The sequence below is a fragment of the Sipha flava genome, unplaced genomic scaffold (genome assembly GCF_003268045.1).
Source record: "Sipha flava isolate LNK unplaced genomic scaffold, YSA_version1 19084_pilon_pilon, whole genome shotgun sequence".
Classification (NCBI taxonomy): domain Eukaryota; kingdom Metazoa; phylum Arthropoda; class Insecta; order Hemiptera; family Aphididae; genus Sipha; species Sipha flava.
Genome location: NW_020272583.1, coordinates 1 through 11,721, shown reverse-complemented (window position 1 = coordinate 11,721; position 11,721 = coordinate 1). Strand labels below are relative to the sequence as shown.

General features: G+C 33.5%; 3 protein-coding genes across 3 annotated transcripts; 2 read left to right on the top strand and 1 right to left on the bottom strand.

Annotated features, from left to right (window-relative positions):
- The first annotated feature begins 9 nt into the window (after positions 1–9).
- On the top strand, positions 10–4,830 carry LOC112681403 (zinc finger MYM-type protein 1-like). The gene is made up of 8 exons (XM_025551663.1): positions 10–305; positions 374–492; positions 644–750; positions 839–1,204; positions 1,265–3,798; positions 3,866–4,089; positions 4,277–4,477; positions 4,555–4,830. The coding sequence occupies exons 1-5, from the start codon at positions 192–194 to the stop codon at positions 1,762–1,764; spliced, it is 1,206 nt and encodes a 401-aa protein (XP_025407448.1). The 5' UTR covers positions 10–191; the 3' UTR covers positions 1,765–3,798; positions 3,866–4,089; positions 4,277–4,477; positions 4,555–4,830.
- A 1,270-nt stretch (positions 4,831–6,100) lies between these two features.
- LOC112681402 (craniofacial development protein 2-like) lies at positions 6,101–6,589 on the top strand. The gene has a single exon (XM_025551661.1). The coding sequence runs from the start codon at positions 6,101–6,103 to the stop codon at positions 6,587–6,589; it is 489 nt and encodes a 162-aa protein (XP_025407446.1).
- Positions 6,590–9,065: 2,476 nt separating this feature from the next.
- LOC112681401 (zinc finger BED domain-containing protein 5-like) lies at positions 9,066–9,990 on the bottom strand. The gene is made up of 3 exons (XM_025551660.1): positions 9,630–9,990; positions 9,130–9,554; positions 9,066–9,077 (listed from the first exon to the last, which is right to left on the bottom strand). Exons 1-3 carry the CDS (start codon positions 9,988–9,990, stop codon positions 9,066–9,068), a joined length of 798 nt encoding a protein of 265 aa, XP_025407445.1.
- Positions 9,991–11,721: the final 1,731 nt, after the last annotated feature.

The window sequence follows — 11,721 nt, the reverse complement described above, 5'->3', positions numbered from 1 at the left end:
TTGGCTAATTTAAAAATTTAACTGTTGAAGATATTTTTTTATTTATTCATATTTCACAGGTTCTTACAAATGTATGGGTACCACCGCCAAATTATAGTTTTCCGATAACTGATAAAAACAAAAACCGTGGTCTAAGATTTCAATACAAATGGCTGACTGAATTTGAATGTCTAACATATTCCGAGTTGAAAATGGGTGCTTTTTGTAAATTTTGTACTGTTTTTGCAAAGTCTGGTGGTGTAAATAATCAGCCGTTAGGTCAACTTGCTGTTAGGGCCTTAGATGAATGGAAAAATGCCAAGCAGGTTTGTATAATATAGTACTTTTTTAATGTTTACAATATATCTTATTAATTGCTATGACTGTATTTTAGATTTTTCGTGAACATTCTAAAAAGCTTTATCATGGACATTGTGTCGTGGACTCTAACCATTTTCTTAGTGTTTATTCTAAACAAAAATTATCAATCATTAATCAGTTAGATTTAGAAAGGTTGGTTCTGATTTACTAACCATGTTTTTTTTGTATAGTATATCACACATGTACATAATACTACTACTAAGTAGTTAATAATTATGTACCTAATATGCAGTATTATTTTTAAACATAATTACTTACTTTATTTTATATCATTTTAATTAAGAGCTGAACAAATCAAATCAAATAGAAAAAAGCTTATCCCCATTATTAATTGTGTGATCTTGTGTGATCGTCAAGAAATAGCTTTGCGGGGTCACAGGGATTCTGGAAGTTAGTATTTTATGATGTTTATAAAATTGTATATATATATATATATTTTTAATAAATACTAAAATAAATCTATTCAATTTTTAAATAGACAGCAACAACCAATCAACTAATGTAGGTTATTTTAGAGCTATACTTAACTATCGGAGTGAAGGTGATGATTATTTAAAACATCATTTAGAAGAACAAGGAAGAAATAAATACATCACACCTCAAATTCAAAATGAAATAATTTCAGCATGTGGAGAAATAATTTTAAAAGAAATAGTAAATGAAGTAAATAACTCTCGTTGTTTTACCGTGTTAGCTGATGAAACCACTGACATAGCAGTTATCGAACAGTTAGCATTATGTGTGAGATATGTTGATTCAAAATATAATATTAAAGAAAATTTTCTAACATTTATACCTGTAAATAGCCTAACTGGGAAAAATCTAGCTGAATCTATTTTAAGTGGTAACTAATAAATAAAATATTTTATACTTTAGAATACTTTACTAAGATTTTATACTTAAGGATTAACTGAATGTGGAATAAACTGTAATTTCCTTTATGGCCAAGGATATGATGGTGCTAAAAACATGTCAGGCCAGTTCAATGGTGCTCAAACACATATTAGAACTACTTTTCCTAAAGCGATATATGTACATTGTGCAGTCCACTTATTGAACTTGGCTGTATCAACTGCGTGTAACATACAACCCATTAGAAACTGTTTGGGCATTATAGAGAAATTATATATTTTCTTCAATACACCTAAACGTCATAATGTATTATTATCTTGTATTGAAAATAGCAATATTGATATAAAAATAAAAAGCCTTAAAAGACTATGTGCTACAAGATGGGTACAGCGTTATGATGCTGTATATGATTTTGTGGAATTATTTGATTTTGTATTAGAAGCCTTAGAATTAATTTCAGATTGGAAAGATTCATCAGGAACTGCTATAGAAGCCAATATGCACGCGATTTGCAACTTGCTCGTTACACACGTTATCGTACGATCTTTTTAATTATGATCCCGTTATTATTTTGTATTCGAATACGACAAGTTTACTACGTAAAAATTCAAAATCACCTAGCTTATAATAATAAATAACTTATAAAAGTGCAACTGCGCTCAACGCGCGTTCTTTTCGAAATGTAAAAAATGTTTGTCCGTTTAAAACCAACTAATCACCGTTTATACAACAACAACATTATTCGTCGCGCTATCACTGCAACGTGCGTGACGACCTTTACTCTTAAGCAGGGGCGTCATTTGGGGGATTCAAACTATACATTGGCAGCTCTATTTTTTTAAATGTTTGGTTGGCCCGTATAAAATGTTATAATTGCGCCGTCATCGATAAAATGTAAGATGCAAACGCGCTGTAATGGTGCGAGTTTTTCATAAGAACCTATTGTCCTATTGGAGTATTGAAGAATTTTTTTAAGTTCCGCTAAATAAACAGGATATATAAATGGCCTGGTGAAGGGAACAATTGGCCTGATTCAAATGTTTGCATCCCTATTGAAAAGTTGAAATGACGCCCCTGCCCTCAAGATAATATCGCGGCATCCTAATATATCACCGAAACAAAAAAATAAAAATAATAATAATACACTATCTACCCATTTAAAAACAACTAATGATCTGGTAGATATTATCGAAAATATGGACGACGATTCGAATAATTGGAACGAAGTCAAATCATCAAAGGATGGTAAACGAAATCATAGCTCTTCTGAACTAAATACTCCGCGAACACCGGTGAAGAAAAATAGTTTTTTTTTCTGCAAATTGTTACGAAGTATTATCACAAAACGATCATGAGAATATGCTCCCAACGATTGATACAACTAATACTAATATTAAAACCTAAACGTTAATCCCTAAACGTTGAACCTAAGTTTGCTCTACTCCCATGAATATTCTTAAGACTACTACACGTTACATTTACTGATCTGTGCACAAAACTCATTGAGATTATTGGTGTCGACAATTTCCAATTATGACAACCAATTCAGATTCATACAGAACTCTGATCCGTTTCTTAAGAGAAGAAAAAGCTGAATTTCATACCTACCAGCTCAAAGAAGACAAACCAACTCGATTGTCATTCGCAATCTTCACTCAACTACTCCGCCGGAGTTAGTCAAATCTAAGCTCGAACAACGTCTTTTTGAAGTCAGGCAGTTCTCAGGCGTCTAACACAAAGTAAATAAAAATCCATTACCTCTGTTCTTTGTGGACCTCTAACCAACCAGCCAATCCAACGACATCTTCCAACTTACGTCCCTTTTCCACACAAAAATTAAGGTGGAGGAACTTTATAAGACTAAAACTTTTAGTCTATAGCATATATGCACTATGTGCCAATTATATGGACACACCAAATCGTACTGTGGCTATCCAGCTCGTTGTGTTCGCTGCGGTGGTCATCATTTATCAGCAGACTGTCCGAACATCCGTGATTCCCCACTTAAGTGCGCTCTCTGCTCTGGCGATCACCCATCAAATTACAAAGGATGCTCAACGAAAAAAAACATCCAAAATCAAGTCATCACTTATCTAATAATTTAGCTCTAAAAATACTTATGTACAAGATACCCACACAGTGAAAGCCTTCACAACACACCCTTTAGAATCGATTCCCACCTACACCCAAGCTACTTCCAATTCTCATTCCAATCATACGGTACCTTCACCTACTTTAGACATAAACAAAATAATGTCAACCTTCATTGATGAGTTTAAACAATTATTTAAATCCTTAATCGCCCTACTAACCAAAGTAATTTTAAAACTTCTAGATTAAAAATATGTCTTCTTCCACAAGCAACTCACTTCTGAGGCTCCAATTTGATGCTAACTGCCTCAAAAATCACCAAAATGAATTACAGGTAGTACTATAGGAAAAACGTATCGATATATTGCTCTAATATCAGAAACGCACTTCACTAAATATTCCCATGTTCCCATAACTGGGTATAATCTTTTAAAAACTAACCACCCGGATAATATTGCGCATGGAGGTGCTTCAATTTATGTCAAAGTCTCCCTGGTATACCAAAACCTAAAATCTATGTTACGGGCAAAGTATACAATGTGGGTATTTTATACAATTCCAGGGCATTTTATACATTGCCGGACCTAACCTGGACAGTATATAAAATTCCCTTCGTACATTGGGCAATATAGAAAACAGATGATATGAGTTAATGAAATATGATAAATCGTAAAACATACTTAAAATAAATAATAAGTAATTTAAGAACTGAAGAAGACCTCGAAGAAGCTCTGAATTCTATTTCTACTGTATCGAAATGTAATAACGACATCGATAACAAAGAAGGTACCTATATCTATGTAGTAATAATAATAATAATAATAATAATAATAATAATAATAATAATAATTATTATTATTATAATAATAATAATACCTTTTAATTATAATTTTAGATTTTTAGTTTCCGTTTTTGAGTAATAATTATGTTATATACTTAAATAAAATTAATCAATGTATTTATTTTATTTTAGCTGTACCTTTAAGAATAAAAGCTATTCGTAAAAATAGAATAGAATCACTTAAAAATTTGAAAGTTCAAGCTATAAAAATGAAGCAAGCTTCTGAGAATCGTTTTTGTCCCGGCGAAGTTGGTCAGTCAGTAACGGTTAAAATTCCAGACGTTGATAGGGCTCGTAGTGATTTTAAAAACATTATTGGAGTTATTCTTTCAGGTACTCAAAAATATTTTACTTATATTATTAATATTTATAATTAATATTTATTATTTATATTTATTCTGCTTTTACAGTTAACAATAATGTGTACGAAATTGGGTCCAAGGAAGGCCGCCTTTCGACTCTGTACAGTAGAAACCAATTTGTAATTTGTAAAGAAATATTTCTACAATAGAAGTTGATGATGTGCCGCACACCAAAATTTTACTCTGAGAGGCAGCACGGAAATCTTCAAATTTGGGTGGTCAAGACTACGATTGATGTACATATGTACAAAAATGTAAAACACGGAAGTGCAAGTGTAAAACAGCGGAGTGGCTATGTTCACAAAATGTCACGGAAGCAGTACATGCGACAATAAGTGATAATAAAATTAAAAAACTTATTATATTTTCTAATAATATGTCATTATTCATTAAATCATATCATCCGTTTTCTATATTGCCCAATATACGAAGGGCATTTTATATACTGTCCAGGCAATGTATAAAATGCCTAAAATGTATACTTTGCCCGTAACATCTACATTACATGCAGATACATCGGTACATTTATATGTTTTGTTTCTACTGAATACAGTTGACATAAGAATATCAACGTCGATTGGGTATTAGATACGAGGAGACGAGGATTTAACTGTAGATAACTTTTTTGACACGTGTAAAAAATAAAAAAAGTTTAGTAAATAATATAATTATAATCTATTCCAAATAAGTCTGGAAAAAATCGCGCTTGCAGATCCGCTGTGATTGGCTACGGATTTGGCATGCGTCGTGATGGGTGGGCGGTCGGAGCTCGCCGCTGTGTATATAGAGTGTTAAAATAATAATGTTTCAAGCAGCTGCGGATTAAATTTATATAAATTATAATTATAATTATAATTTAAATAAAACAAATAAATAAACAAATAAAAACGCCGAATGCAGGTTAAATTAGTGTTTACGTGGAGTAAGTTGTCAACTGGTCGTAGGCAAGCGAAGTGGTGATAGTTTAAAAAATACAGTCAGGCTGTATACATTTGAATCGTCGATAACAACGCTCGCCACCGTTAGATCACGTGATATACCTGCGCGAAACCGGACGCGTTCTCGTCGTACTTTTTTCAGACTTATTTGGAATAGACCAGCGGTTCCCAAACTTTTTAAGTTCACGCCACCCTAAAAATTAAAAAAAATAATTGCGCCTCCCATAAAAAATTAAATTATAAATTTATAGTATTTAAATATACAAACACTTTTATTTTTATGAAAATATAAGTTAACAGTAAATATTATTAAACTTCAATTTAAAGTATTACAAAATACAATGCGTATTAATATTTAAACTTAATGCGAACAATGTGCTTGTTTTCTGTTTAATAATTCTTCAAAATTAGATAGCAATGTTGTGACAGCCACACGCATTTCTTTTTCAATATTAAATTTTGATCGATATTTTGATTTCAAGTAGGCGTAGGGAAAGTGGCGCCCCCACCGCCCGATGCATCTTAAAAATGCATCGCAATAGCCCTACCCTGACCTTAATTGGTTGGGGTAGTCTGGTCCTCCAGGTTGGGGGTTTCTCGTAGGGCTAACCACCCTACAGTGTTAAAATAACCTGGTTACGAAACAACTACAAAATATGCCTCGGATGGAAAATGTGGAGCTTAAGGATTTTACAACTGGAACCTGGAACGTACGAACATTATATAAACCTGGAAATCTGACGACAGCGATATTGGAACTTGAACGATATCGGCTGGACATTATTGCGATTCAAGAAGTAAGGTGGACGGGAGAAGGAAGCTTAAAAACTGGAAATTGGACGGTATTCCATAGTGGGGGTGATGAACATCAGGGTGGGGTTGGTTTCATTGTGAATGACAAAATATTACATAGAGTTAAGAAGTTTAAGGCAGTGAATGACAGAATTTGTCATATGGAGCTGGAGTGCCGATGGTTTAATGTGATATTAATTAACGGATACGCCCCAACTGAAGACAAAGAAGATGAAATCAAAGATATTTTTTACGAAAATTTGGAAAATGAGTGCGACCGGATACCGACCAACAAGGTAAAAATCTTATTGGGAGATTTTAACGCAAAAATAGGGCAGGAGGTAGAGTATTGACCAACAATTGGGAAGGAGAACCTGCATAGAACATCAAATGATAATGGCACAAGATTAGTTAATTTTGCTACAACCAGAAATATGATAATAAGTAGCACCACATTCCCACATAAGGATATACACAAGGAAACCTGGGTATCACCATCAGGACAAATAAAAAAACCAAATAGACCATGTTGTAGTGGACAGACGTTTCAAGAGATGCGTCATGGATGTCCGGAGCATGAGAGGTAGCAGCGCAATGTCCGATCATTTTATAGTAAGAGCAAAAATCAAGCTACGTCTGTCAGTTGAATGGAGAAAAAAGAACGTCTCTATCAAAAGGTTTAACATAGAAGACCTAAAAAACCAAGAAATCAATATACAGTACAAGAACAAACTAAAAGAGACCTTGAATCTGACGGAGAATTCAAATAACGTAGATAATAACGTAGATAATCTATGGAATGAGATCGAAAACTCGATTAAAACGGTGGCCACAGAAGTCCTAGGATTTGAAGAAAGAAGAAGGGGGAAAAAATGGTTTGATGAACAATGTAAAAAAGCGAATAATGAAAGAGATATTGCGCGAATAAAAATGCTAAAAGACCCAAGTGAGGAAAATAAGAGAGTACTATCGGCTAGACAAAGGGAAACTAAACAATTGTTTAGAAAAAAGAAAAGAGCATGGGAAAATTCTAGACTTGAAATAATAGAAAACAGCTATAAAAACAACGTAAGACTTTTTTTTGAAAAGGCGAATGAAATTAAGAATGGATTTAAGACAAAAGCAACAATTATAAAGGATGAAGAAGGATTACTAATAACGGATAAAAAAAAGGCTGCAAACGAGTTCAGGAACATGTTTGAAACAATGCTGAATCAACCTACTCGAGTAGAAGTGGAAGAAAACCTCAACACGGTTGAACAGAGATTAGACGAACCCACGTTAGAAGAAGTAGAAAGGGCATTAAATATGTTGAAAAATAGGAAAGCACCAGGGGAAGACACAATTGTTGCAGAACTACTGAAAGAAGGAGGAAAAGAACTAATGACACGACTGAAACGACTAGTAGATAATATATGGAAACAAGAAGAAATACCAGTAACATGGCACATGTCAGTTCTATGCCCGGTTCACAAGAAAGGAGACGCTATGGTTTGCCAGAATTACAGAGGAATATCCTTACTAAACACTTGTTACAAATTAGTTTCGAACATCATACTGAACCGTATCAAGCCATACGCAAGGGAAATAGTAGGGGAATATCAGGCAGGTTTTACGTCAGGGAAATCTACAGTGGATCAAATTCATACAATAAAACAAATAGTAGAGAAAAGTCACGAGTTCGACATAGATGTGCACCTACTATTTATTGATTTCAAACAGGCATATGACTCCGTAAATCGAGGTAGATTATGGAAAGCAATGACCCAACTCGGAATCCCTACAAAATTGGTGAGATTGATAAAGACATGTGTGCAAAAGTCCAAGTGTATAGTTAAGTTCAACGGAGAAATATCTGAAGATTTCTCAGTTGAAACAGGTCTTAGACAAGGAGATGCGTTATCCCCCACATTATTTAACATAGCCCTAGAATCGGTAGTGAGAGAAGTACTTGATAATGATGTCACGGGCCTAAGAATTAGAGGAGGACACCAAATCACACTAGCTGCGTATGCTGATGACATAATAATTATGGGAGAAACCGAAGAGGACCTAAAACGGTCGGCAGAAAAACTAATAAGTAAGGGAAAAGAGATTGGACTACAAGTTAATGAAGGAAAAACGAAATACTTAATAGTATCACGTAGAGAACAAGTACAAAATTCGTTAGTAGTCGGTGGATTTACCTTTGAAAGGGTAACAAACTTTAAGTACCTGGGAGTAGATGTTAACCAACAAGCAAACAGCCATGATGAGATTAAAAGGAGAATAACTGCAGGAAATAAGAGCTATTTTGCGCTCGTACCTATATTTAAATCAAGATTAATCTCCAAAAATACAAAAATAAGACTATATAAAGTACTCATTAGACCTATAGTATTGTATGCTTGTGGAGCATGGGCATCAACAAAGTCGGACGAGAAAAGATTACTACTATTTGAAAGGAAAATACTGCGAAGAATTTATGGACCCAAAAGAAACGAGGAAAATGTATATGAACGAAGAACTAATGCAGAATTAAGGGCAATGTTCAATGAGCCAAACATAGTGGGAATACTTAAAAGCAGACGAATAAGCTGGGCCGGGCATGTATGGAGAGCGGAGGGCCAAACAGTATATGATGTCACAATGTGGAAACCAAATAAAAAACGACCGATAGGAAGGCCAAGACAGCGATGGACAGACCGGGTTAAAGAAGACCTCAAGCTCCTGGGGATTAGAGAAGGAGAACAACTGGCGAAGAACAGAGAAGTGTGGAGAGGTGTAGTAGAAGCGGCGATGGACCTTCAAGGTCCGGAATAAGCCAAAAAAAAAAAAAAAATTTTGATTTCAATACAGCAACTGCAGAAAAGCCTGCTTCGCATAAATACGATGTCGCAAATGGTAGTAGTACACGCAAAGCTTTGTTGGATATTTCAGAATATTCATCTTTAATGCTGCTCCAAAATTCTAAAAGTGAAAATGAAGAAAATTTCATTCGTAACGAAGAATCAGATGAAATATCGATTAATTGTTCTTCTTCAGTAGTTGTAAAATTTGGTAATGGGTTTTCACTAAACGGATCTTTAATCCAATTGTATTGTACGATGTCTTCTGGAAAATATTTCTCGAAATGATTTTTAAGAGTCATCAGATGATCAGAAATTATGTTTAGTGAGCTCATTGGTAATTCAAGATCATTATCTTCAAGAAAACTTTTTAAAAATGAAAAACACGTGGTTTTACCGTTTTCTTCGGTTAGTTTCCTTTGCCATAACTCGATTTTTTTAATAAAAGCAACCACTTTATCATATAATTGCAGAATATTAGTTTCTTTACCTTGTAAAGATGTGTTGAGTATATTAAGTTTTTCAAAAATATCACATAAATACGCTAATTTAATTACAAAATCACTATCAATAAACTTGTTAAAATCATTATGACCTTCTTCACTCAAATAAGTGTAAAGTTCTTGTCTAAGTTCGAACACTCGTATTAGTACGTTTCCTTTTGATAGCCATCTAGAATTACAATAAAACAGTAACGCAGTATGCTCTGCTCCCATTTCTTCACATATTTTTTTAAAGAACCTTGCTTTAACAGGCCTTGTTTTTATGTAGTTTACTACTTTTATAACTGTTTGAAGTACGGTATTTAACGATGGACACATATTTTGTGATGCTAAAGATTCTCGATGAATAATACAATGAGTCCATATCATTTCTGGAGCTTTTTTTCGTATTAAAGCCTGAAGTCCACCATAATGACCAGCCATAGCTCGAGCCCCATCTGTACATACACCCAAACAGTTTTCCCAATTAATATTATTACAATTCATAAAGTCATTAGTGATATCAAATAAGGTTTGAGCCTTAATGTCTCCGAAAATTGGTTTACAAAATAATAACTCTTCTATAATATTTGTTTTGTCCATAAAACGAATATAACATATCAAGTGTGCGTCTTTATTACTATCGGTAGCTTCATCAAGTTGAATTGCAAAATTTTTGTTTTTTGATTTACTAATAAACTGTTCATTTATATTTTCAGAAATATCATGAATTCGCCGACTTATTGTATTATTAGACAAGGGAATATTTTTAAGTTAGTTTGCAGCAGATTCCCCGATCATAGTAGAAACCATATCAATTGCTGATGGTAAAATGAGTTCTTCAGCAATTGTATGAGGTTTTTTACTCTGAGCAACACGAAATGCTACCTTATAAGAAGCTAAAAGTGCTTTGGTTGGAACACTTGTCTGTTTAATAAAACTGGTTGATTGTTTTTCTAATTGTTCACGTTGCCTTACAAAATAATCACGTTTTTTATTAACTAACGATCCATGATTAGTTTCAAAATGACGCTTTAATTTATTTGAAATCATACTATCGGCAGCTAATACTTTTAAACAAATAACACATTTCGGACGTTCTTCGTTGTCTATTTTAATGTAAGTAAAACCAAAGTCTAAATAACTATCATCGTATTTTCTGAACCTACGTTTATTTTCTTCTTTATTGTTGTCTTCATTTAAACGCTTGGTTGTACTCTTAATATTAAGAAATTTTTCCTTTTTTCCAGAAAAGATATAAAACACGAGTTGATAATGCGCAATTCGAAAATGACGAATACACCTTACGTACGGTTCATTCACGACGACTACTGCTGCTATTACCGTGCAAATATATTAATATTGGTCATTACTCATTACAATTCTACACTATTAGGTAGGGTAGACGCAATAATATTCGGTTATCGATAATGCGATAATGCTGTAACAACATTTACGGAAATCACCGAATCAAGTATATTATTGTACGAATATAACGCGACTTTAAGTAATACCACTAATTTTATAATACATAGATAAGCAATTCTATAGAGTAATTTGGTTTATTATTATTTTTTTTCATTAGTATGAAATATTTGTTTGGAATAGTTATGACATTTCAACAAAATTATTGTTGATTCAAAAATATCAATATTTACCACGCGGCTCGCGCCTCCCCTGCCAAAAGCTTGCGCCTCCCAAGGGAGGCGCGCCTCACAGTTTGGGAACCGCTGGAATAGACTATATATTTACGAGGAATACCTAATGTTACTAATAGATAACAGCAGTGGCGTAACTGGGAAAAAATCTAGGGGGGGGCAATATAATATATTTATTATTACCAAAACCCTGACACCCCTCCCCCACCCCCACACCATTTAAAACATATTTTTGTTGTATGTATTTTATACAGTATATCTAATTGTTTGATTCTACATAAGTTTTTTAATTTATTTTGTGGTTTAGATTAACATAAATTGTAGGCAGCAGGTACTAGGTGCCAATATTGTTAAATAATACCCGTAAGAGTTCATTAATGAAAGATGCTATTTGTACTGTTGGATTATCTGGGGGGATATTATCAGTTATATGTGTAACAGTAGTGGATGGTGTGGAGGTTTCAGAATTAATCGCCGTAGTTGGTTTATTAATATTATTTAACAAATTTTCATTTTC

Coding starts and splice junctions, on each gene's coding strand:
- LOC112681402 (XM_025551661.1), top strand. CDS start 6,101: ATGCCTCGGATGGAAAATGTGGAGCTTAAGGATTTTACAACTGGAACC.
- LOC112681403 (XM_025551663.1), top strand. CDS start 192: ATGGGTGCTTTTTGTAAATTTTGTACTGTTTTTGCAAAGTCTGGTGGT. Junction 306..373: donor AATGGAAAAATGCCAAGCAG/GTTTGTATAATA, acceptor ACTGTATTTTAG/ATTTTTCGTGAACATTCTAA. Junction 493..643: donor AATCAGTTAGATTTAGAAAG/GTTGGTTCTGAT, acceptor ATTTTAATTAAG/AGCTGAACAAATCAAATCAA.
- LOC112681401 (XM_025551660.1), bottom strand. CDS start 9,990: ATGGCTGGTCATTATGGTGGACTTCAGGCTTTAATACGAAAAAAAGCT. Junction 9,555..9,629: donor TTTTAACAAGTTTATTGATA/GTGATTTTGTAA, acceptor CATCTTTACAAG/GTAAAGAAACTAATATTCTG.